The sequence below is a fragment of the Paralichthys olivaceus genome, chromosome 7, assembly GCF_024713975.1.
Source record: "Paralichthys olivaceus isolate ysfri-2021 chromosome 7, ASM2471397v2, whole genome shotgun sequence".
Classification (NCBI taxonomy): Eukaryota; Metazoa; Chordata; class Actinopteri; order Pleuronectiformes; family Paralichthyidae; genus Paralichthys; species Paralichthys olivaceus.
Genome location: NC_091099.1, coordinates 9235670 through 9258401, shown reverse-complemented (window position 1 = coordinate 9258401; position 22732 = coordinate 9235670). Strand labels below are relative to the sequence as shown.

General features: G+C 40.6%; 4 protein-coding genes across 6 annotated transcripts; 1 reads left to right on the top strand and 3 right to left on the bottom strand.

Moving 5' to 3' along the window:
* Positions 1 to 4: 4 nt before the first annotated feature.
* terb1 (telomere repeat binding bouquet formation protein 1) lies at positions 5 to 8835 on the bottom strand. Of its 3 annotated transcripts, none has more exons than XM_020078713.2 (20): positions 8657 to 8835; positions 8419 to 8529; positions 8122 to 8253; positions 7452 to 7580; positions 7204 to 7264; positions 6786 to 6904; positions 6495 to 6623; positions 6253 to 6405; positions 6034 to 6165; positions 5764 to 5889; positions 5120 to 5259; positions 4675 to 5036; positions 4522 to 4589; positions 4335 to 4412; positions 3652 to 3888; positions 2555 to 2641; positions 1804 to 1869; positions 911 to 987; positions 375 to 530; positions 5 to 273 (listed from the first exon to the last, which is right to left on the bottom strand). In XM_020078713.2, exons 1-20 carry the CDS (start codon positions 8691 to 8693, stop codon positions 238 to 240), a joined length of 2436 nt encoding a protein of 811 aa, XP_019934272.1. In that variant the 5' UTR covers positions 8694 to 8835; the 3' UTR covers positions 5 to 237. The 3 variants fall into 3 exon arrangements, 2 of the variants coding, with proteins under 2 accessions (XP_019934272.1, XP_019934273.1); XM_020078714.2 differs by having other exon boundaries at positions 5120 to 5229; XR_011243540.1 differs by lacking the exon at positions 911 to 987.
* An 822-nt stretch (positions 8836 to 9657) lies between these two features.
* LOC109624212 (calcium and integrin-binding protein 1) lies at positions 9658 to 11679 on the top strand. The gene is made up of 7 exons (XM_020078745.2): positions 9658 to 9867; positions 10283 to 10317; positions 10430 to 10529; positions 10699 to 10852; positions 10945 to 11063; positions 11291 to 11379; positions 11465 to 11679. The coding sequence occupies exons 1-7, from the start codon at positions 9817 to 9819 to the stop codon at positions 11484 to 11486; spliced, it is 570 nt and encodes a 189-aa protein (XP_019934304.1). The 5' UTR covers positions 9658 to 9816; the 3' UTR covers positions 11487 to 11679.
* A 53-nt stretch (positions 11680 to 11732) lies between these two features.
* On the bottom strand, positions 11733 to 14170 carry LOC109624559 (RCC1 domain-containing like). The gene is made up of 8 exons (XM_020079316.2): positions 13874 to 14170; positions 13546 to 13740; positions 13278 to 13443; positions 13059 to 13180; positions 12861 to 12965; positions 12243 to 12413; positions 12130 to 12159; positions 11733 to 12008 (listed from the first exon to the last, which is right to left on the bottom strand). The coding sequence occupies exons 1-8, from the start codon at positions 14061 to 14063 to the stop codon at positions 11851 to 11853; spliced, it is 1137 nt and encodes a 378-aa protein (XP_019934875.2). The 5' UTR covers positions 14064 to 14170; the 3' UTR covers positions 11733 to 11850.
* Positions 14171 to 14438: 268 nt separating this feature from the next.
* Positions 14439 to 20293, bottom strand: unc45a (unc-45 myosin chaperone A). Its single transcript, XM_020079315.2, has 19 exons — positions 20132 to 20293; positions 19816 to 20008; positions 19362 to 19537; positions 19163 to 19252; positions 18904 to 19071; positions 18420 to 18588; positions 18140 to 18310; positions 17807 to 17978; positions 17379 to 17679; positions 17203 to 17297; positions 16900 to 17041; positions 16643 to 16783; positions 16326 to 16453; positions 16182 to 16248; positions 15957 to 16070; positions 15756 to 15871; positions 15439 to 15556; positions 15195 to 15350; positions 14439 to 15090 (listed from the first exon to the last, which is right to left on the bottom strand). Exons 1-19 carry the CDS (start codon positions 20153 to 20155, stop codon positions 14815 to 14817), a joined length of 2817 nt encoding a protein of 938 aa, XP_019934874.2. The 5' UTR covers positions 20156 to 20293; the 3' UTR covers positions 14439 to 14814.
* Between the last annotated feature and the right edge of the window lie 2439 nt (positions 20294 to 22732).

The following is a 22732-nucleotide window of genomic DNA, read 5'->3' as shown; positions in this document are numbered from 1 at the left end:
TTAAAAAACTCAAACACTAGTTTAATGTAATGTAAAAAAAACAATTTACAGTATCTGTCAAAACACTAAAACTACAGCAGAAACTATGTTGAAGAGAGAGCAAACTTAATACAAAGTATTCAAAATCAGGCTCAATAAATTAGAGGTATATGGAGTGTGTACAGCTTTGGATAACTGTACAATCAAAACAGAAGTATTTGAGATAACTCAAAGCTGTTGACTTCCAGAGGACCATTATTAATGGTCAGTGACATCATCCATGGTTTTATGTTTCTGAAGGCAAAGACGAGCAGAAAGTAAGGCCGTTAATCTTAATGCATTTTGACATTTATCTTGAAACACCAGCACTTTATTTCCAGAGTTTCTCTTGTTACCATTAGCTGCCTGTATTTCTTGGCCAGGCCAACATTGGTGCGTCCAGGTTGGAAGGGATATGACCACAAGATGGAATTCCAAGAGAAGCCAAATCTCTTTACTCCGTTCAGTAGGTAATGCACCTCCTCAACGCAGAAGTCCTTCCTCTGTCTTCTCTGAAAATAATATTAACAATGAGAGAAAAGGCAAAACTAAGAATTAGACAGACAGGAGAGTTCAGATTATTTGACAAGTCACATGTGCATGGATGCACACTTGTACTTCACACTTGTGCATTTTTTGTGTAATTCATAATTAACTAACTAATAACTATCTGACCCAAACTGTGTGTGCTGTAACTAAAAGATTTTGCAGATTTTCATATCGTATAAGAAAAACATTTGCTGGGCCTGTGAAGTCGAGGTACTTCGTCTTGACTACTGGCAGTAAACTTAATGCGCTGCAGCAGAGTCATGGTGATAAAAAGCTGCTGGAAAACCTAACAAGTTATAAAACATCAACATTTTTGACAGATAATATTCGTTCACACTCTTACAGTGGAGCAGAGATCTGTGCTAGTCTTCGGCTTGTTATCAAGAACACAATGTCCAAGATTATCCCTCCCTCTTCTCTCTGTGTTTGAAAGAAAAAAAGTTTGCATTGGTGCCTGTGTGTGTGCATATGTGTAAGACTGAGCCTTTATATAAAAAGAGACAATTTATCTTTTCACTCTTTCCTTACTCCTCCATTTTGGCTAATACAGCTGTTGTGCTTACAAAACAGAAAGAGACGTATGGCGGATGAGAAAGAGGAGGCAGGCGGGGTCAGAATTAAGACAGAAAAAGAATACATTATGGGAGGCGGAGAAAGATGGAAAAAACAGATGAACAGAACAGAGCAAGAATGAAAATGTGGGTTTTGCAGTGGAAGAAAAACTATTTTAAGTGTAGACTCCCACAAAGTGAGCATTGGAAAATAATTTTGGCTGAGAGGTATGAAGATACAGTGAAGCTCTGCCTGACAGTCAGTCTCCAGTCTGTAGCAAATTTTAGGTCACAGAAAGTCTGACAGACACCCTGCAATTGCACTCCTTTCACTGTTATGCGACAACTCAAAAACATTATAACACAATATCTCAGTCTGTCACACGCACACACACACAAACACATTGTGACACAGCTTAATACAGCTGTGCTGCTCTCAACCAGCTCTGGCCTGCACTGTGAGAACACTGGCCACAGTTCAACATTCCTTCTGCCTTTGTCTGCTGCCAAGAACACACAGCAGAAGACAGCTCCCATCACAGGCTCTCAATCATAACATTCACACACACACACTTAATTTGATCTGCTGCACACATATTTACCTGCAAGTAGGTGCTGCCTTTTCAGACATGACAAGTATCAAAGACAACAGTGCACATTGCATTTAATAACATCACATACATACCAGTCTTGTTTTGAGAAGTGACCATCCTCTTTTTAGCTCCTCTGTGCAGAGGAGTCAGAGCAATGCCTATGAAATGTGGAGTTAGATGACACCCAAATAACACACTTGAAGAATGTTGTACATGTGTGTTACATGAATAGCTTATTTCTAATAATATCAGGCAACAGCTTGCAAGAGTTCAATTAGTTCGTTTAGCTTTCAGGAAGAAGTATTTACAACAGTCAAACTGCTTTTCACAGGATTATGCAAAAAACCACTGAATGGATTTCCACAAAATTTGGAAATATGGGTAATGGACCAGGTAGGAAAACATTTTGGCACTGATCTGGACAAATTGGCAGTTCCAGGAATATTTTTTCTTTGACATTGTGAGTTTTGTTTTTTTGACGTTTCAACAATTTCCCAGGAAATAATTTTTGTATCTTGATGAAACAAATGAGGCAAATTAAGGAGAGTGATATCCATGTGTGTGCAATATGGTGCGGATCCAAATAAAAATGTGGATCAAGCAGCTTTAAATGTGATTTCTTGGTTAGATGGGATTTCTACTGCTATACTCTAACACTAGAAACCTTAAACTAACTCCAGTGTGTAACAGAGGTGTGGCCTTAGCTCTAAGGCTTTTCTGAATCTAAGGAGACTGTTGGGCCTTGGCGCTGGAATGAACTCGACTAAGTTTAATTCTACTTATCATATTACAAAAGAGACAACCTTGTGTTAAAGAGGCATGTAAAATTGACTTGCTTCTTACCATGCTGCTTCTTCCAGTGGGCCTCTGGAAAGCAGTGCTTGAGTTTTCCTGCTTCTTTACATAAGGGAGTCAGGGAGACCTTGTTTACTGCAGATAAGACAGCAGTAGTTAGAGATGACAATACATGTTTCTCTATTAGCTTATCATAATAATAGTTAGGACAAGGAGAATAAAACTGACTGTTCCATAAAACTGTTTTAAACAGCTAATCATGACGTCATAAAGTTTTTACATTTATTCTACTAACCAGACACAGCACATACAGTACATGGATCAAAGTCTGAAATTAAGCCCATACCCATGGTTTTATATCTGTTTATTATATTTTCCAGCCAAATGCAGTACGACTCAACCCATGATACATTGACAGGTCAGCTACTGCAATCCTTAAAAGGTTATAGTGAGTGGCGAAACAATATTTAAAACTTGAAGAGCCAAAAGAAAACACAAAAACACAAACACAGGTACCTCGTACCACAAGGAAACACTGTGGGGCGGACCATATTTGGATGATTGCGTTGAATTTTGACTAAAAGGAAAACGTATCCATTCCAATCTATAGCTTAGTGCTTTGTCAGGCAGACAACAACCTTGAAAAAAGGGCCAATGCAAAATGAGTAAGATTCTCTGCTCATGAGTAACCAGAGTTAAAAAAACAGATTTATGTTCAACTAAAATGTTAAAAACAGCTGTAGCAATTTGCACGTAGCTAGTCAAGAGACACGCTTGTCGACACAGTTGTGAAACCTCATGGTCATTAATTTTAGTTTTTTTACTTCCTTGTTTTATGATAAAGTGGTTGTTTTAAATGCTGAATTGACTGAATTAAGATTATGTTGTAATGTGAGAAAAAATGAACTGTCACCCTACAATTCTAAAATGGTAAATTTAATTAAACTGACTAAATTACTAGTCTTATCCACTCAAAGCTTAGCAGTACAAGCCATATTCACCCAGTCACACACCTTAAGGTGAGTGGACAACCACTCTACCCCCCGAGCCACAGCTTTCAATACAGAGGTAAACTGCTCCTCTTGTGCTTTGCTGGAATTACAATATATAGCTGGAATGTACTGTTAGATCTATCAGACTCTTACCACTCGGGTGTTCTTGTCTTCTGTGTGGTCCTGCTCTTGACACTCTCTCAGAGTTTTGATTCGTCAGCTCCACAGAGTGGTTCTGGTTCTCTCTCCTGAACAGAAGGCTACAGTGATGAGCCCTGAATTGATCTGTGGCTGCTTGGAGAGCCCTGTGCATATCACAGCTGTGATGGCAGCAGCTTTGAAGACTTGCAAAGGTGCGACTGGTCACTTTGTCAAAAGGCAACACACAGCCTGAAGAAGAGAAGGAAAAGATGTGGGTAGCTGACAAAAGATTGATAGCTGAATTTACATTGATAAGGTGAGTGTTCCCTTAAAGCTCAGATGTATGAGCATGGCCAGTCCCAAGCCTCTTCAGAAAGCCTGGGCATTTACAAAGTAATAAGAAACAAACGTACATAAAATGTCTGTACTTTGAATAAACTCTGAAGGTGGGTCTTATGGTGTTCAGATTTCGGGCCCGGGGGGATTCTAACTATTTATGACCAGTTATTTCAGTCTTGGAAAAAATACCAAAAGAAGTATCCAAGATTCTAAGGACCAAAATATTCACGCAAACTTAATCTATTAATAAAAAAATACATACATAAAATGATGGTTCATTCTTCATATTAAGGTCATTTCAGGATTGGAAAAAGTTACAGTGAAGTAAAGAAAGATTAAGCTTCATGTTCTCGTACCTGCACATCGGGAAAGAGAGACTGAGTATTCCTCTGCTTTGATTTCCCCCTCATCACTCATGTCACAGTCATGTAACTCTAGACATCAAAAGATGCAAACATTGTATAAACCACATATTGACAGAACAGAAACCTTTAGCAAAGAAATAAGTTATTGTAACAGGATGTTAAAGACATAAAGCTTTACCTTCATTAGCACAGTTAATTTCTATTGGTGCACTGTACCTCACAGGTGCTGGGGACTTAAACAACTGACTAAACAAACAAAAACAGAAGAAAAACTGTTCATGAAAGCCACCATTTTTCATTTTTCTGACAAAAAAGTACTAATTCTACTGACCTGTCTGGTGTACGTGGCTCTCTGTCTTCCTCTACTGACCGTTCATGACATGACAGCTTGGCTCTGGGACCCTTGCACTCAGAACACCGCTCAGCTCTTCTATTGGTTTCAACTTTCTCCTCCTGACAACTAATTTTCCTCAATTTACTGGCAAACTCCTTCACAACCACATTTTTTACAGTTGGAAGTTTAACTCTGTTTTCACCCTCTGCTTCCATGTGTGTGTGAGTGCTGCTCTGTCTATATGCAGTGGGGATGGTGCTCTCTCCATGCTGTAGAGGTAAGGCTGGAAACAGAGGTGGTGCAAGTGGCCCTTCAGTTGAAGTTGGTGGGTCTTTCTCTTCCTGCTCGTCCTCAGCACCCTTCAGATGAACAATAACACGTCATGAGCCACCAAGCTATGTAATGACTGATAGGCAGTAATGTGTGTGAAGGCATGTTTAACCTTTGCCTGTTTCTCCTCTAGCTGGTTAATCCTTCTGAGAAACTCCTGTGCTGCGCTCCTGAAGCTGTCCATGTTTGCAAGCGACTCCACGTTTTTGTCCTCCCCATATCCTGCCGTCAGACCAGGCACCAAGGAAACAGCTTCACAGGCAGACAAACATGCTATTTTGAGAGCCAACTATTCTATACTCAATCCACAAACTATTCAGTCATATATTTGTTTCTATTTCTTTAATTTGAGGTTTAAATTCAGTGAATGTTAACACTTCTTTAACATAAATATTCCACAAAGAATATTCCCTTGTGTCACCCTAACTACGGAGTTTACATTTAATTTCTCTTTGATAAACAATACTAAAGAAACCCATTTATATGATTTGTTGTTTTCAAATATTAAAAGACTACTGCTGAGAATACTTGTAAAAGAATTATATGAATGACAATGCAGCTTTAAAGTTAGCTAATGTACCAATTGCATCTCTGTTTCAAGTGTCCCATCTTAATGTGCTGCAGGTAACCAGGCTATCCTCTTTTAAGTGCATGGCTATGGTAAATTAAAAGGTCTACATTCTTTAATTTAGAGTCCTGTCTTGAATGACGAAGCTACAAGGATTGTGAAGTACTTGAATAATTAGATGAACTTACTGGCCGGTTTGCAGGTCTGCAATATGAACGTAGCAGCCTTCCTGACCTCCTCACATGTGTCCTCTGTGAGTAAAGTTATAATAAGGGGCAGGCCTCCACACTGCACCAACTGTGACTGGTGGTCCTCTGCAGACAGGAAGAATCACAGTTGTGAAAAAGTATTTGGACAGCATAAAGAATCACGATGAAAGTTTTTTTGGTGGTTTAAAATATGAATCTAACACATACAGCACTAGCAGAAAATATTAGACATAAAAAATACATTCTCACCAGAAGCCTCGGTGCAGTGACCCAGAGTTAGTAAAACTGAAAGCCTGTCCTGGAAGTCCAGATTTGGGCTTGCCAGCAAAGAGAGGAGATGGGACACTATGCCATACTGAGCCAGACCTGAAGCCAGAGCAGCTGAAGAGAGCGTAGATTGTCAATGGAAAAAGAAACAATTGTGGTTGTGTTATTTGAAATGTAACTTTGTGAGGGAACAATACACACAGTTATCAGTAACACAAGCTGACAGGGTCTTGGAAATAATGACTGAAAGTTGGCACGACAACGAGCTTGTATCTGCCACAGAGGCTAGACGAAGGAGTGAACGAGTGAGAGTTTCCAAACCCCCCGAGGCAGAAAAACTCTCCTGAACATAGCCTGCAGAAAAAAACAAAGATTTGTTTTAAGTCTTTTCATTGTTTGGACATCGTTTTCAGTTTACAAGCTTGGCCAAAACTTTTACTTACAGTTGCTGGCAACTGTCATCGCTATGAAGGAACAAATTGATTGAACAATCTCTGTGCGTGCCAGAGCAATCTGCTGAAGCCAGACATTTATTATAGGAAAGGCTGCAACACAAATACGCTGACCCTCCTCTGGAAGACAAAAATCATCAATTGATTTAAAACTGTTTTTCTGTTCTTACTCTAGATACTATGAAATTAACTATCCTATGGTTTGAGTCCAAGATGAAATGGGCAAATATGTTATACATATTAACTCCTCTGTTAAAGGCAAAAATACAAAGACGATATTACCATTCTGAGGATTGTAGACACATCCACAGAGAGCACTAGACACAGATGCCCAGAGTTGGTAAGTGTGAGGAGCATTAGCAATAACTGCAGTGGCCTCTTTGGAAAGGGGAAAAGTAGTCCTGCAAAAACATATACACTGAAATGAATTAAATTAAATATTGCATGTATAACCTGGCAGGTTAGGATTTTTTTAATGTGTTACTGAACCCTGCATATATTTTAAATTCCTTTTATATTAATGAAAAACTTCAATTTACACAAATCAATTTTGTGAAACCACTTGACATTATGAACTTAAGTAAATTAAACATTCAGTATGCTATCAAAGCTGTATGTATGGGCTAATATGAGTGGATTTTGCATACCTGTGTGAACTTGGTGAGACTGATAATACTGTAGCTACATCACTGATAAGTACCTGAACAGGTCCAGTAGAATATCCAGGCAGCCAGTAGTTAGGGCTAAAGACTGTCCTAATTCTGCAAGAGCACAGACACACAAACAGGTTACAAGGGTCTACATTAAAAAGTGTGATCATCATCACACTCTCTGAAATGAAATGTACAATATTTCAGCAATACATTTTGTTGTATATTTATGAAATTTCTCTCATATCTGATCCTGTAGCTTTATTCACTGAGTTAGCTGAGGGCATCTTTATCTTACTGTTGTTGGCGACCAACACAGACAGCAAATAGACAGAAACTCTCTTCTGTGTCAGGGGGACATCATTCATCAACCAATCAGCAAGGTCTGCAAATGTCTCCTTTCTGCACAGAGAATTCTTGGAAAACACTACCAGAAGAAACAATATAAATCAGTATCAACCATATGTTGAACCTTTATTCATTTGAAAATACTACGTCTCATCAATTTAGTTCAGAAAGAACACGATACGTGCTTGGGTACACTTTCAAAATAAAATACACAAATCATCTTACATTAATCTCATAAGCAGCCTCTGATACCTGCATTTCAAATTAGAATTTTCTATAGCAGTGACAAAGCTATCCTGTGTGTGTCCTTTGCAGCTCTTAGTATCCTATAATCTACAGAAAAGAAAACAATAGAAGAGTTTGCAAGTAGCCTATGAATTATTTCAGTGTCCTAGCGATCTACCAAAGATTTTTGGAGGCAATTTCCTGCCTGTTGTCCAGTAAATCTTCAACTGTACAAATGAACAAACACCACATAAATGTATCTTTCCCATCTCTTTGACGCTGGACAATATGTACATTCATCTGAGGCTTCGAGGGCTGCAATGCAATTTCTTGGACTGCATCATTCATAGGGGCATCCCTGAAGTGGGCTTCTGAAATATCACTCTCACACCTACCATTGGCCTCTGCGAGAGTGCCCAGCGTAAAAAGTGCAGTCTCCTTCACATCTGAGTGAACAATAGTGGATTTGGAGAGGTTATACACAAATGCCACACCTCCCATTTCTCTCAGCAGGTCCACATTGTCATCTGAAATAATGAAAAGTAAACAGTTTTGTATATGTGAATGAAAATCAATTCCTTCAACGACTGCTCTCCAAATAAAAAACCCGACTGACTGATGGTGCTGTAGGAGAGATAGTGAGTGTATGAAACGGTTTGGGTTAATATTTCTGTCATTAATGGAGCAGTTACCTCTGTTTTCACAGATGGAGTGAATGGTGAGAAGAGCTTGTTTCTGTAGCTCAGGAGATTTCATCTGAAACTTCAGACACTCAATGAGCAGGCTGAGGTCTGTTCTTATGGCTGAAAGCAGAGGGATGGAATCAGCAAAGTCACGTTGAACTGAACAGAAATGTTTAGTTACACTAGCTCCGTCCATGTTCCAATACTAACTAAGTGTGCACAGCTAGTTTCCAACAATGTCACTCACCAGTGCGGCTGTTGCTGTAAGCCCCAGTTTTCTCCATCACACTCTTTGAATGACTCTTAGGTTACTTAGAAATGTTATCGAACTGACAATATGGCTGATTTATCAATCCAATAATATCATCTCTACATCCTCACCTTTGGTAGAGCTAGCATTATTTTGTGCTAACGAATTAGCTACCTAGCTAAATACCCTAATATAAATCTTTATTTGTTGTGTTTGCTCCGGTTAAAACTGCAGCTCGTTTAAAGTAAAATATTTCTACAAGGTAAATTCAAAGTTTTCTTCAGGAGTAGAAACCTCAGTGATTTAAAGTTAGTCACAGAGATGTTAGCTTTAGCCAAAGTTAGCTGTCGCGTTTGTCTCCCATGAATCACCGGTGATGGAACGTCAGCACTTTGCGTTACCATGGCAACAAGAGACAGGGTGTGGCCCACCACTCCGAATATTAGCGCGTGAAGTTGAATTCATTCATGAGACGAGACACGTGTTGATTTATGAATGAATTAAACAAAGCTGAAGAGATAAATTCAGATTCTTCATTTTTTCCTGTGAGCCATTTATATGAAGATTCAATGAGGATATTAATTTTGATCACACTCAATGTCTGTGGTGATGCATCTGCCCTTTAGCTTTGGATTATATCTGTGATGCTTTTATTATTTGCTTTAAGGCTGTTTTACTTTGTTTTCATAAATTAGTACAGAATTAGAAAACGTTTTTTCTTCTTAGAAACATATGAATATTACAAGTTCCACATCCATAAATGTAAAGTGCTAAAAAGCTTCTTTTGGTGTTTTTAAAAGTGAAGCAGAGCCTCTATATCAGTTCATTGTCTACTTCCTTTAATTGAAAAGCTGATAAAACATTCAGGTTTTAATATATTATTCTGTTTATTGCAAGAGTGCATGGCTTAATATATTTTATTAAAGTGTATAATGTACAATCAATATGAAATTGTGAAATAATTTGTTTATTTCTATTTGTCTGATAGTTTACACGTCACGTTGTTTACATTGCGTCACCGTGGAAACCGTTACGTAGCTGAAGCTGAACACAGGAAAGAGTAATGCGCTGAGCAGAAACCGGAAGTAAGCGATAGAAAGGCAACAAGTACTAGTTTTTTTTTTTAAGAAAGTACACATCAAGTCGAAAAAGTCACCATGGGAACTACGGCAAGTAACCTTGGGAAGGATTTGCTCTCGGAATATCAAGTAAGTCCCCCAAGACACGTCATTAAAACTGATGTTATATCGTTACGGAAGTAAACCGAGTGGTAAAGCTGCGAGCTGCTTCTTCCACGCATCGTTAGAACTATCTCAGCTAAATGCTACGAAGCTAAAGAATAGCTTTGTCACCAGGGGGGCAGGGTGATTTATTTGTCGTCTGTAGTTGTTGTATTTCCTATAAAGTAAAAAGAAAACTCTGATGGCACTTGTCATCACGCTGGTTAAGTGGAAGCTAATGTTGCTAATATCATGGATTGACAGGCAATAGAAGATGAAGGAAATATATATGAACAGGATATAGGAGTCAAAACATGTTAAGGTTTTAAAGTGTAAGTGACAACAGTGTTTAAGGTTCATCCGTGACTGCTTTCATTCTGATGACAATTCCTTTTCCTCACAGGAGCTGACATTCCTGACAAAACAAGAAATCCTCCTGTAAGCAATCAGCTGCATGCAACATGTTACCAATTATAAAAAATCATTTCCAGTAATCTATCACTGCGTGTTGCAATACATAATCAAATATTGCCTTTCTTCTCATAATCAGAGCTCACAAGAGATTCACTGAACTGCTCCCGAAAGAGGAGAAAGATCTTCTTAACACCAGGGTACCAATGGAGAAGATTCTTACTTTGCCAGAACTCAAGGTAAAAATACATTTAAGGGTTTAAAAAGAGGATCTATGGATATTATGTGGACGTCTGCGTGGTTTATTTTCACAGTTTAACCAGGACTGTCGTGTGCTTTTGTGTGTTCTGGAAGAAGACTTCAAGTGCTGATAAACTACACTGACCCTTGTACTTATTCCTGTTTCAGTCCAACCCTTTCAGGAACAGAATCTGCCATGTGTTCTCAACGTCTGATATCAAAGATGGAAGCCTCACCTTTGAGGATTTTCTGGATCTATTGAGTGCCTTCAGTGACTCTGCTACACTGGAAATCAAATCCCACTATGCCTTCCGTATATTTGGTAAGTCACTTGATTAAAACACGTTGCTGGTTACAAATAATATATGTAAGGAAATGAATCTGCATAATAAGTATATTCATGTATTGTTTTAGACTTTGACGATGATGGAACCCTTGACAGTGGCGATCTGGAGAAGCTGGTGAACTGTCTGACCGGGGAGACTGATGACACAAGACTGACCACAGAGGAAATGCGACAGCTCATCAGCAATGTGAGTTCAATGAGGCATTGCCTTCTTTGTAGCTGATCATTTGAATCCACTTTTTAACTTTTTGTACTGTCATTAACTTTTTTTTTAAATGTATTTGTTCCTCTCAGTGTATGTTTGTGTTCAACTTGCTGTTCCAAATGAATTACCTGAAGTTGTTTGAATTGAAATTTGTAAAAGCATTTCAGATGGTGAAGACAGTGGATATAGTTTCTTCTTCCTCTTTTTAGATTCTTGAAGAGTCGGACATTGACAAGGATGGAACAGTGAACCTCTCAGAGTTTCAGCATGTGATTTCAAGATCACCAGATTTTGTCAGGTAAGAAAACAAATCAAATTATTATTGTTATTTTACCCAATTTTCTCCTCTTCAACTGCAACCTAACAATTTGATTTCTCCACAGTTCTTTCAAGATTGTGCTGTGAAGACCTCTAGAGGGCCGTGGAAATGCATCACCCTTTCCCTCTGATATCACAGTGTTTAATTATTTCAATTAGAACAATTTAATATTTGCCTTAAATTATATTCACCCGTGGATTTTATTGCCTTAACTGTTTTTATGTATTGTTTTTGATTTTTCTAAAATATCTGTAAATAAACTAAAAACATTTACCAAAAGTACAGAATAACTCTCATTCAGATAAAAAAACAAACAAACAAACAAACACACGTTTGTATTACAAAATATATTTAATCTTAAGTATTAATGTTTGTGTTGTGAGAGCTTACACTTCCTGATATGTTGTCCAAAGTCCACTGTTCTCCAATGAGGGAGATTCCTTTGTATTTTTAAGAGCTTGGTACTTCCTCCTTGACAACAGCAGCAAAAGTGTTCCACGTCCCGCACACCACATCAACCACACGCATCTGCTGCTCCCTGAAGAACTCCACACACTGGGGCTCATCTGAACTGATTAATGTCTGATGTCCAAGTTGACCGTATTCACCTGAAATAGTAAAAGAAGAAGAGATGGTCAGGGGGATGTTAACACTGCAGCAGCAACACCAGCACCAAACATTTCACAGACAATACAATGTATTTATCTCAGATTCAGAATTCAAACCTACCCCAGCCCCAAGTATAGAGGTCACCTGTGGCTGAAATTAGATAAATATGACAATGACTTATCAAGAAATGTAAATCAATATTATCCATCAACTGTCACAACAAGAGTCCTTACTTGTCACAGCAGCTGTGTGACGGGAGCCGCAGCTGACTGTCCTGATTTCACAGGACGGAGTGACATCCAGCAGAGCCGGGAAAGCCTGGATGGATATGAATACCTCCTCGTGTTTCTCCCCCTCCTGTGGCTCTTCATCACTCTTCACATCAGCGTCTTGGCACAGAGCTCCTGTTCAATGCAGTCAATGAAACTGGGCTATTACCGTGACAATATTACGCTTAAGTGGCAACAACAGGCAAAATACTGAACATGACGTTATATTAGAGTCATAGCGGTGGTTCATCCATGAATGCTAAAGCCTTTCCCATACCTATACCTGACATGCTATTCATTTAAACAGACTGTTAGGGAGTGAGATGTTTGATGTCATTGAGTTTATTATGCTAAACCTGCAGAAAACATTTGAACAAATTACAATTTTGTCTCTTTCACATATAATATATCCACCAGGTCCAACACTTTTTGTCCTATTGTTCAGAGATTCAAAGTGAACCTCAGCAGATAGGACGGAAATCTTTGGATTGAAAGACGTCACTTCAGGCAAGAAGAAATATAAGACGACTGTGTTTAGGAGTGTGAAACTGTATTTCACATTCCTGAAGGAGACAGACAAACCTGCTTGTTGGCTACTACGCTGCTGCATTGTTTTCCTCAGACCTCGTGATGGGAGTCCAATCTGACCGCTCTCGTTCCAGCCCCACAAATAAAGGTCACCGCCATCTGTGAAGAAAAGGTCATCTGAGGTTTTTCTTTTTTCTAAGTTGAAGGATCATAACCCTTTTCACTGGCAACACTTTTTTTAATAACATTTACCACTAATGCAGACAGAGTGCCAGCCTCCTGCAGCAACACCGCTCATGGTCATCCCCCAGAGGGCCTCCACCGCCCTGGGCTCCTCCTCAGAGGTGAGGTCGCCGTGTCCCAGCTGACCGTGACTTTTAAATAAAACACACACATGCAAAAACATCAAGATACTCAGAAGGGTGCAGTTGCAGTGGTCAATAAAGACGTGTATGTGAGTGTTAGCTGTACCTGCCCAGTCCCCATGTGTACACGGCTCCTGTGGCACAGAGAAGGATGGCATGCTCTCCTCCCAGAGCAAGACTCTTGGCTTTCAGGTGAGGAGACAGTGAGCGGAAGAGGGGAGGTTTGGTTGCTATGTAACCACCAGGGACCAGTGGGAGATTCAGGAGGGGACCTGGAGTAAGAAAGCAGCCAGATGTTTACAGTAGAGCCTCTGACAGATCATGTGATAAACCTTTTCATGTCTGTCAGCTGTATGATATATTAAAATACTCACCACCAGATTGCGTGTTTATTTCCGTGCTCCATGATGGAGTCTTGTCTTTCCTCTGCAGGTCCCAGGTTTCGATCCTGCCTGGGAAAGCAAGGGTGAGGTGCTGTTCACTGATGAAAGCGTCTTTACAGCCGAGGCTCACTGAAACACCACAGGAGGAGGCTGCAGCGAAACCTGCCACACACACACAGCTGTCACCTAACACACACACACACACACACAAAGAGCAAACTTGAGTTAACACCTTTATATACAGTCTATGGTTAACACCCATACTAAGAGTGTGGTTACAGAAGCTTGCTGTGTCAGTATCTCTGTGTTTCTGACTCACCATCCTCGTGCACAGTCACTCTTCGACTCCAGCTCGCTCTCACTCCTCTGATCTTGGAGCAGCAGCAGGAGGACTCGAGCTCAGTTGGAAGGGTCAGTTTGATTTCCTCAGTGACGTCACATCCAGCCGCTTTGTTTAATCGGTCACATATTTGTCCGAATGCGTTAAAGCCGAATCCAAACCACCGCATCGAAAAACGCGTCACCTCCGTTTGTTTCTCACGGAAGCTGCCGCACCGGATCCGTTGCAGCGCAGTTACCCGCAAAGTTTGAACAACGTGGAAGGTGGCGCGGGGACGCACCGCGCATGCGCACTGATGTGAGCCGCTTCATGGATCTAAATTAGACTCTACTTACTAATAATAACAATAATAAAATAAATAATTGTTACTATTACTACTTCTCAAATGATCTGGTGCTGCAGTCATTAATAACATCATTATATTTAGTAATCACTATTTGTCTCATAGGATTTAACAAGGTGTGACATCCTCTGTTCTTAACAGAGACAGATTAAGACAGATTCTACATTCAGGTGCCTACAAAGAGAAGAGATGACAATAAGGTTCATGTAGAGATATTTATTTATCAAACACAGTCAAAGTAGTGGGAACGTAGTGAATTTAAAATGAAAACACTGCACACGATTTGGTGAATTATACAAATGAAATGTTTTGGTCTTTGTATGTCAAACATAATTACACAAATAATAATAATAATGATGTGAAATTAAGACAAAGTATATTTGTGGAATAACAATTACACAAGTAAAAATTACAATCTTAAGTAAAGAATGTATAAAATAGTTTTTTATCCAAGACATTTTTGTCAAATAAATTCATTACTGCTTTTTGACAATCAGTGTATATCCATTCAGACCAAACAACTGGACCCACATAACTCTCGAGGCACATCCACACACAGCAGCAGTGTTTTTAGGGTTCAGTTGTCCTTATCCCGCCCTTCTCTGCTTCTGATGATGCCATACTCCACAGCTTTGTCCAGACAGTTCTGAGCGACCTTTATAATGGGCTGCGGCATGTCTTCTCCTCCCTTTGCCAGGACAGTCAGGATCTCTAGAGCCTCACTCTCCATGAGTGTCTCAGCCAGGCTTTTCTCCGCCTGCATCATGTTCTGAACGATGACCGCTCCACGATGACGGAGGTCAGATATTTCACTGAGCAGCAGCGCCTGTATGATCTCAAGCCAGTGGGTTGTCTGTGAAGAGAGGACAACAGGAAGTCATGAGAAACAAAATATAAAAATTTGTCTTTGTAGTATGTGAAGGTTTTGACAGAGAGCAGCTGCAGTGGTGTACTTACTGTTCCAGGGATGCGGGCACAGAGCTCAGGCTGCTCAGCGGTCAGCATGGCCAGAGTTCCTGCAGCAGCTTTCCGCAGCCTCTCGTCCTCCTCGCCGCAGTAAAGCACAAGCAGCTTTAGGCGATCGTTCCCTGTTGCCAGGTACATCTTCTGCACCTGAGGACACACCGAATACCCATAGCTGTTAACTTAACATTTTTATAAATTTGTGCCAATAATGTATTCTCAATATAATACGTCTTACCTCTGTACTTAAAACCAAATTACACATGCACTCTGTGGCAGAGGCTCGGACCAGTTCGTGCTCTTCAAACATATAGCCTTCAACTTTTTGCACAGCCTTCTCTTTTATGATTTTTTGTCTGTGAAACAATATACATTATCAATACAGGGAGAGAATATGATTAATATTTTTAGATTTTCAGCATTTTAACTGAAAACTAGGTCTGTTTAAAAGTCTAAATAGCATAAATATGTGCCTGGTTTCATACATTGTAGAAAAACAATTCAAATGAGGTTTGTACATGTATTCTTGGGAGAGACTTCCCCCTAGTGACCAACCTGAGTCTATCGCTGATGCCAGCCAGGTTGGTGAGAGCCATGAGTGCCTCGAAGTTCTGCAGCAGGGAGCATTCAAGGCTTAGGAGACTGGCAAGTGGCCGAACCACCTCATAGATCTACAATCATAAAGAACAAAGGTTAAACAATGTCAAGGACATTTTACATTTCTCACTGAAGACACCAATTACAATTTATCTTTACCCTTTCTCCTGGAAAGGCAATTTCTGGATTAGATGTGATGGTTATTTTTGCCAGGGCTTGTGCTGCTTTGATTTTCCCTAAACCTGTGTTGTCAGTTGCCAGTGGGATCAGAGCCTGGGTGAGAAAACAGTAAAAGTACATCAATTAAAACTCCAATAGCAAAGAATTCAGGTCAGGTATTCAAGTGCACAGGCTCAACTAGTAAATCTATCATAGTGCCTCTACCTTTCCTCCACCCTGTGCCACCACTGTGCCTCTGTCTTCCTGTCGTTCCACCAAAGCCAAGAACACCCTGCCGTGAAAAATGGCATTAAGAGCAAATCTGCAGAGAGAACAGTGAGTAAGGACTAAAAACTGCCATTTTCCTACCTGGCGATACACTCTCTACAAGCCTCAGTAAGAGCTGGACTCTCCTGTTTGACCATACACACCAACGCAGATACTACGCCAGACTCCAAGAGCTTCCCCAGCCTTTTCTCAACATAGGAAGGTGCATCCTGACACATGAACAGACAAAAAGGTTCAGGAAAAACACACCAACGTTAAAAAATATGCATGTTACATACATTTTAAGAACAGCTAAAGAAAAGGGTTGAAATTGGAGAAGTAGAGCAACTGTGCAGCACTGAAGGAACACTGTGTGATGTTAAATCTACATATACAAAAAGTGAGTATGTCAGCAGCACCTTGGGGTGCTCCTCAGGCACATGCTGCTTGGCATACTTGGCCAGCTCCACCATCTGAGGATCCGGCTTCTCAACTTCATAGCTGTTGGTACAATTCACTAATGTGGAGCCCACAGCAAATAGCACTGTTTTATCCTCTGACTGTAGAACATACAGAAAAACAACATTGTGACAAATATCACAAAAATACCCCTTTTCAAGAGGAATTAGTCTTTATGAATATAAATTTTACAGTTCATGTATCACAATTAGCCAACCTTTGCCAGTTCAAACATGGCCAGCAAAGCGCTCTTGTCTTCCACAAAGTCTTCCTTCACATCAGCATCAAAGGTGAGGTAGGCGAGACCTTCTACAGACCACCGGCGGGAGGTTGGGGGCAGAGACTCATTACACAACCACCTAACAGAGAGAGATGCAGCTTGTTTCTTATTCCAGATCAAAGAGTTCATTCCTTATCGGTTGTTTTTTTGTTTTGTAATGCAACAATGCAAACAATGCATGACACTCTTCTCTTAATCTTAACCCAGGTTCATTATTCAACGTAAACATTCAGTACATACTTCCTGCACTGCTTAGCAAGTTTCAGTGTGGATCCCTCGGCAAACTGCTTCATACTGAAATCAGTCCCTCCTGCTGATCCAAGTTTGCACAAACCCTGCATAATAAGCCACATGAAAGCATTAACTTTTATATTTTATAAATGACGATCTTAAATCCAGCTGCCTGCAGGACTTACCACAAGGGCTCTCACACGTATCCTGTCATTCTCACTCTTCTTGTAGAGGTCCTTCAGAAGTGCCACTCCGTTGGTTGTGATGAAGGAGGCTCTCTTGGCCTTCCCTGCAGCATGTATAACAGCCTCCACTGCTACTTGCTGGTGTATTACATCTTCGGAGGCACACAGAGAAATCACTGCGTCCATCAATCCTGACATCTCCAGAGTTCTGTTACCCACGTCGCTCGGTCCTTGGAGAAGCACCGACACTGTCTGGATGGCTCGCAACTTGCCTTCCAGGCCGGGTCGGCTGAAGTACTGCCTGCCCAGAAAAATAATCAGAGGAATAAAATCATTAATAGGATGCAATTTTTTGGCCAATGAGATACAATAATGTATTTTTGTGTGTTCATATTATTTTTCGAATAACAGGCTTCAGGTTAACTCACTGAACATATTCTTCACATAGTTTGTTGAAGTTCTCCCTCTCCTTGTCACTCTTTAGGTCATCGTAGAGTTTGCTGAGCAAGACAGAGCAGCACATGTGGGAGTTGTCTGTAAGAGGTGGTCCTTGTGAGAGCTCAGCGACTGTCCCAGCCACCTCCAGGATCTTCTTAAGTCCTGTAGGAGGACAAGGACATCATCAATCTGGTGACCAAATGTCAAGGGCTTGGAATAGCTAAGCCAAAGAAATTGAAATCTATAATAGTCTATGGCTATTTATTTCCATCAAAGCACAAGGGTGAATAGATTATTTTATTTAATGCGTGTGCGTTTCATACCCTGGTCTATCACCCATAGTGTGAGGGAGTTGTCAGGGTTTTTCAAAGACTTGCGGGGTACTTGTTTGACCAGGAGGTTGATGGCGCTGTCTCTGCCTGTTCCTGACACATTAGGTTCTGGAATCATTCCCAATAGATGCCTCAACATTGAGCGTAGCTCCTTGGAGGGTTCTGTGTCAAATTCACACAATCAATTACCTTTGAAAGCACAGGATAGAAAGCTAATATACACAAAATAAACACAAATAGGAATATACACACGATTTGTATCAAAACTCACCAGGAAGTATGGCTTCATCTTTCCCCCTGATCTCTTTTTTCATACCCTCTGTTAAAGCCTCAAACATCACCTGCAGCAGGTGGCAGGCAGCCAGAGACACAGTGGAGGCCCCTGATCCCATTACTATGCACAGCTGCTCCATTCCCAGCTCATTCACAATCGCCATAGTCTGGGGATAGAACAACAGATTTCAGCACTGAAGAACAGTAAAGAGTGTGTGTTATTAGCACGGTGGATGTGATCTCCTGACAGACATGAATGTAGGATCAACATCTACTAATAAGTTGTGCCAAAGCAAATTAATCTTGAATAGAAACAATAATGTTGCAATATGTAAAGAAACAATAATACAAATAAGAAGGGCATCACTTTGAATATATCTCCTGTTCTATCTGTGTTCCAAGTAATAGAATACAGGCACACATCCCTGCTAAAAATGATGCAATAAATATCTTCCACTATGAGAAGATATAATTACACTTACTCTGGACTGATGGCCAGTGCACAAACCAACCAGAGTCCTCAGAGCTGAAAGGACCACCTCCTCCTGCTTCGACAGAAGTAGTTTCTGAATCAGCTTTACGCCGTCATTACGGAAGATCTGCTCAGCTCCAGCCTCTTCTCGAGATAACACCACCAGGTTCTGAGCAGCCTGAAATTGAAGATAAAAGAGGAAAAACCCAAACACTTTTAGAGACAAGTAGAGAAATCAATTAGGACTTTGCCTTATGAGCCATTATTACCTTCTTTCGATCTGAGTCTTTCGCAGAGGCATCTAAAAGGAGGGAGAACATCTGCTGCACTCTTGCATCTGTGGAATTTAGCTCTCTTGACTACAGGATTAAGGGAAAAGACATGAATCAGGAGCTGCTCCTCAGTGTCCAGTTTGAAATACAAGACATCCACAACCCTTTATCCACTTTATTAAAAACATCATATCACCTTCTGGTGGATTTGTGCTCCTAGCTGTCTGAGCAGATCCTGGAAGGCTTTGTTTTTGGGCTCAAGCTGAGCACACCTCTGAGCGTCCAGAAAGGCCTGGTCAAACCGACCGAGTTTCTGAAAAGCCTGAGCTCTCCGGAACCTGGCTTTCACATCACCCGGGTCACTATCGAGAGCTGAAAACAGAGGTAGACATGACATTCGATATAATTGTGTACATCCACAAACTAAGTTATGAGTGCCATAATGAAAAAGTCGCAAACTTTGCCTTTCATTTTCTCAACAATTCTACAGTGAAATCACAGACACGAAAAACTGTGAGGTGAAATACGAAATGAGAACTTGGGGATTTATGGATGCTGGCAAAAGTTAGTTGCATGCTTAACTCCACTGTCCCTTCACACAATTCTAATCCTATGACCTCCACAGTATCTCCTGCAGGTATGTGTCCCACCTTTGGATGCATCAGCCTCTGCCTTGCTGTTCTCCTCCAGTTTGAGGTAGCAGGCTGAGCGGTTGCGGTGCAGCACAGCCCTCTCTCCCGAGCTGTCACTCAGCTTCAGGGCTCTGGTGTAACAGCAGACAGCTCCCTGCATGTCTCCTGCCTTGAAGAGAGCGTTCCCCTCCTCCTTCAGGACGGCAGGCACCTGGATACAAGGGAGACACGTTAGCAACAAAGTCTCAGGATGACAGATCACATCTCCAGCATGAGGATTTGGAGGAAAAATGCTAAGCTAAAACGACAAAGCAGCTAACTCTCGCTCCCTTACCTTTTCCTTTTCGCTCACACTCATCGTGGAGGCGCCACACACAACACAGCGTCACTTAGAATGGAGAATATGCGGCTAAATATTCCTCTGATGGACACAAACACAGCAAACTTCAGCGAGACATGCTTCCGGGTGTCCGGAGCACGTTGAGGACGTAAACGTACAAACCACGCCCCCTGCCTCACGCTACGTTACCTTATAAGGAAGAGAGCTGCAGAGCATCCGTGTGGATGTCTCTGCTTTATTTGGTCAATTCTTCTTTGTGTGTTTCTCGTCAGGTCACACACACACACACACACACACACACACACACACACACACACACACACACACACACACACACACACACACACACACACACTTTAATCAGGATACCTATGCAACAAAGGCTAATTCATTATACTCATATGTATCCCAGCATATTTAAATGTTAAGCATAGTTTAAAACCTTTGTGTACAGTGGGTTAAACCTTGGCAAAGCGTTCCTCACAAGTATATTTTAAGTACTTCTTGAGTATTTCAAATAAAGAATAAACGCAAAAGAAAGGAAGTGTCCTGGTTTGATATTTCCCACATAAGTCCCCTGGGGAATCTCGTTTACCAGGACGGTCAGATGCCATTGTTTTGTGTCCTTGGTTGCTGTGGAGACGAGGTGCTTCCCTTCAGGCCTCATGCTCAGGTTAACCCAAAATGCTCACATTACCACAGCAGCTTTGTGCTTTGAGAAGAATATCCAGCATGGATGGCTGATATGTGCTGTGTCTCCTGAGGGCTGGGCTTGCTGTGAGACCTCAAACAGATCCACAGGAGATCCACAAGGCTCAGTGACAGCACCGGGCACCCAGAGAGAAGAGCCCCAGTCTGTAATCAAAAACAAAAGCAGCTGTGTTAACATTTGTTTCTTATCAGAACTCTTTTTTGTAAGACAGGATATGATTCTATCATTTCTGGTGTACCTTTCTGCAGCAAAACATTTTTTTAAATTAGGAAATAACACTAACATCACATAAGTAATTTTGAATGATTTTGTTGATTCTATCAAAAGTCATCAGTCTCCTCTGACCCAAACAAAACTAAAACAACCCATCTGTTCCTGCCATTCCCCACACAGTCTGCTAATTCATCATTGACGTGTTAAGCTCATGTAACATAAACATAAATGTTTCCTATAACCATCTATCAAAAGAACAATGTGACCTCACATGCAAAGCTTCATTACACTTGCCACACCTGGCTTCTCAGGTGTGGCAAGTGGCTCAGACGGGGAGGCAGCAGGTCCAGCAGTCACAGACGTTTCTGCATTATTATGAGTTACATGGAGAGAAAACTTGATCTCATTGGTTTATTCTTTTCTGGATCCCACAGTTTCGCTCATGCTCCAGACAAGTGAGACAACATTAATGAGAAAGTCACTTATTTCAAATGGTTTATCATCAGTTACTAATCCATCAACACGCTTCAGTTTACACTTGTTAGCACTTGGATTACAAATATCAGTCTTTCTGGCCAGCTACAATCACAAAATCCCTTTATTTTAAATGAAATTGTACTGTGTGGCTTATATTATTCATTTATTTATAGGAACAAGGGTTGGGAAGTGGCCTTACTAGGACATATGTCATATCTGATGGTATCTATTTGTTGGACTTTTGCTTTTTGGACTCTTGTGTATCAGAGCAGATGATGAAACAAGATGCAGTCAATTAATCAGACTTTATTTGTGTCGCACTTCTCATACAAACAATGTATTTGATTCACAGCTATGTAATTCTTTTTGCTCACTGACTGGTAACTCAGCTTTGGAAAACAACAGACACCTACATATAGTAATTTAATTTCCAGACACAATTTACCAGCTATTCATAAAAACTACATCAGATTTTTAATTGGTTTTCTTTTAATTTAGTCATCAGTATATAATAATATACAATATATATCCTTGGCCTGTCATGATTCTGTCTTTGAACTGAGTGAATTGTTCTAAATTTTATAATAACTAATTAGCATGAAATATTATGGGTATAACTGGGTCATGTCAGGTGTAACGCCAGTGTTGCAAATGGCTTTAAAGAGATAGTTCACCGAAAAATGAAAATTCACTCATTATTTACTCACCGCTAAGCCGATGGAGGGGTGGGTGAAGTGTTTGAGTCCACAAAACACTTTTGGAGTTTCAGGGGCGTTGCAGCCAAATCCAAAACAATTAAAGTATATGGTGACCACTTCTTTGAAACAAAAAACAAAATGCTGCATAGATCCACATGTGAATTTGGCGCCGTAGGAGGATATCAGAGGACATTTAGGCTAAAAACATGATGTAAATGACGCTGCTTTGAGTTGAATTTGAATGTCTGGGTTTGCGGACACTTGGATGACACCACAGGAGCAGTATGGAGGCCTTTTGTGTTTTTTCTGTTGTTTATATATGTCTGAAGAATCCATTAACCATTTATTTCAATTGTATTGGATTTGGCTGCAACACTGTTTACCCCTGAAACTCCAAAAGTGTTCTGTGGACTCAAACCCTCCACTCACCCCTCCATTGGCATAGTGGTGAGTGGATAGTGGAGGAGGCAGCGTCCACTCCTGGTACATATCTTG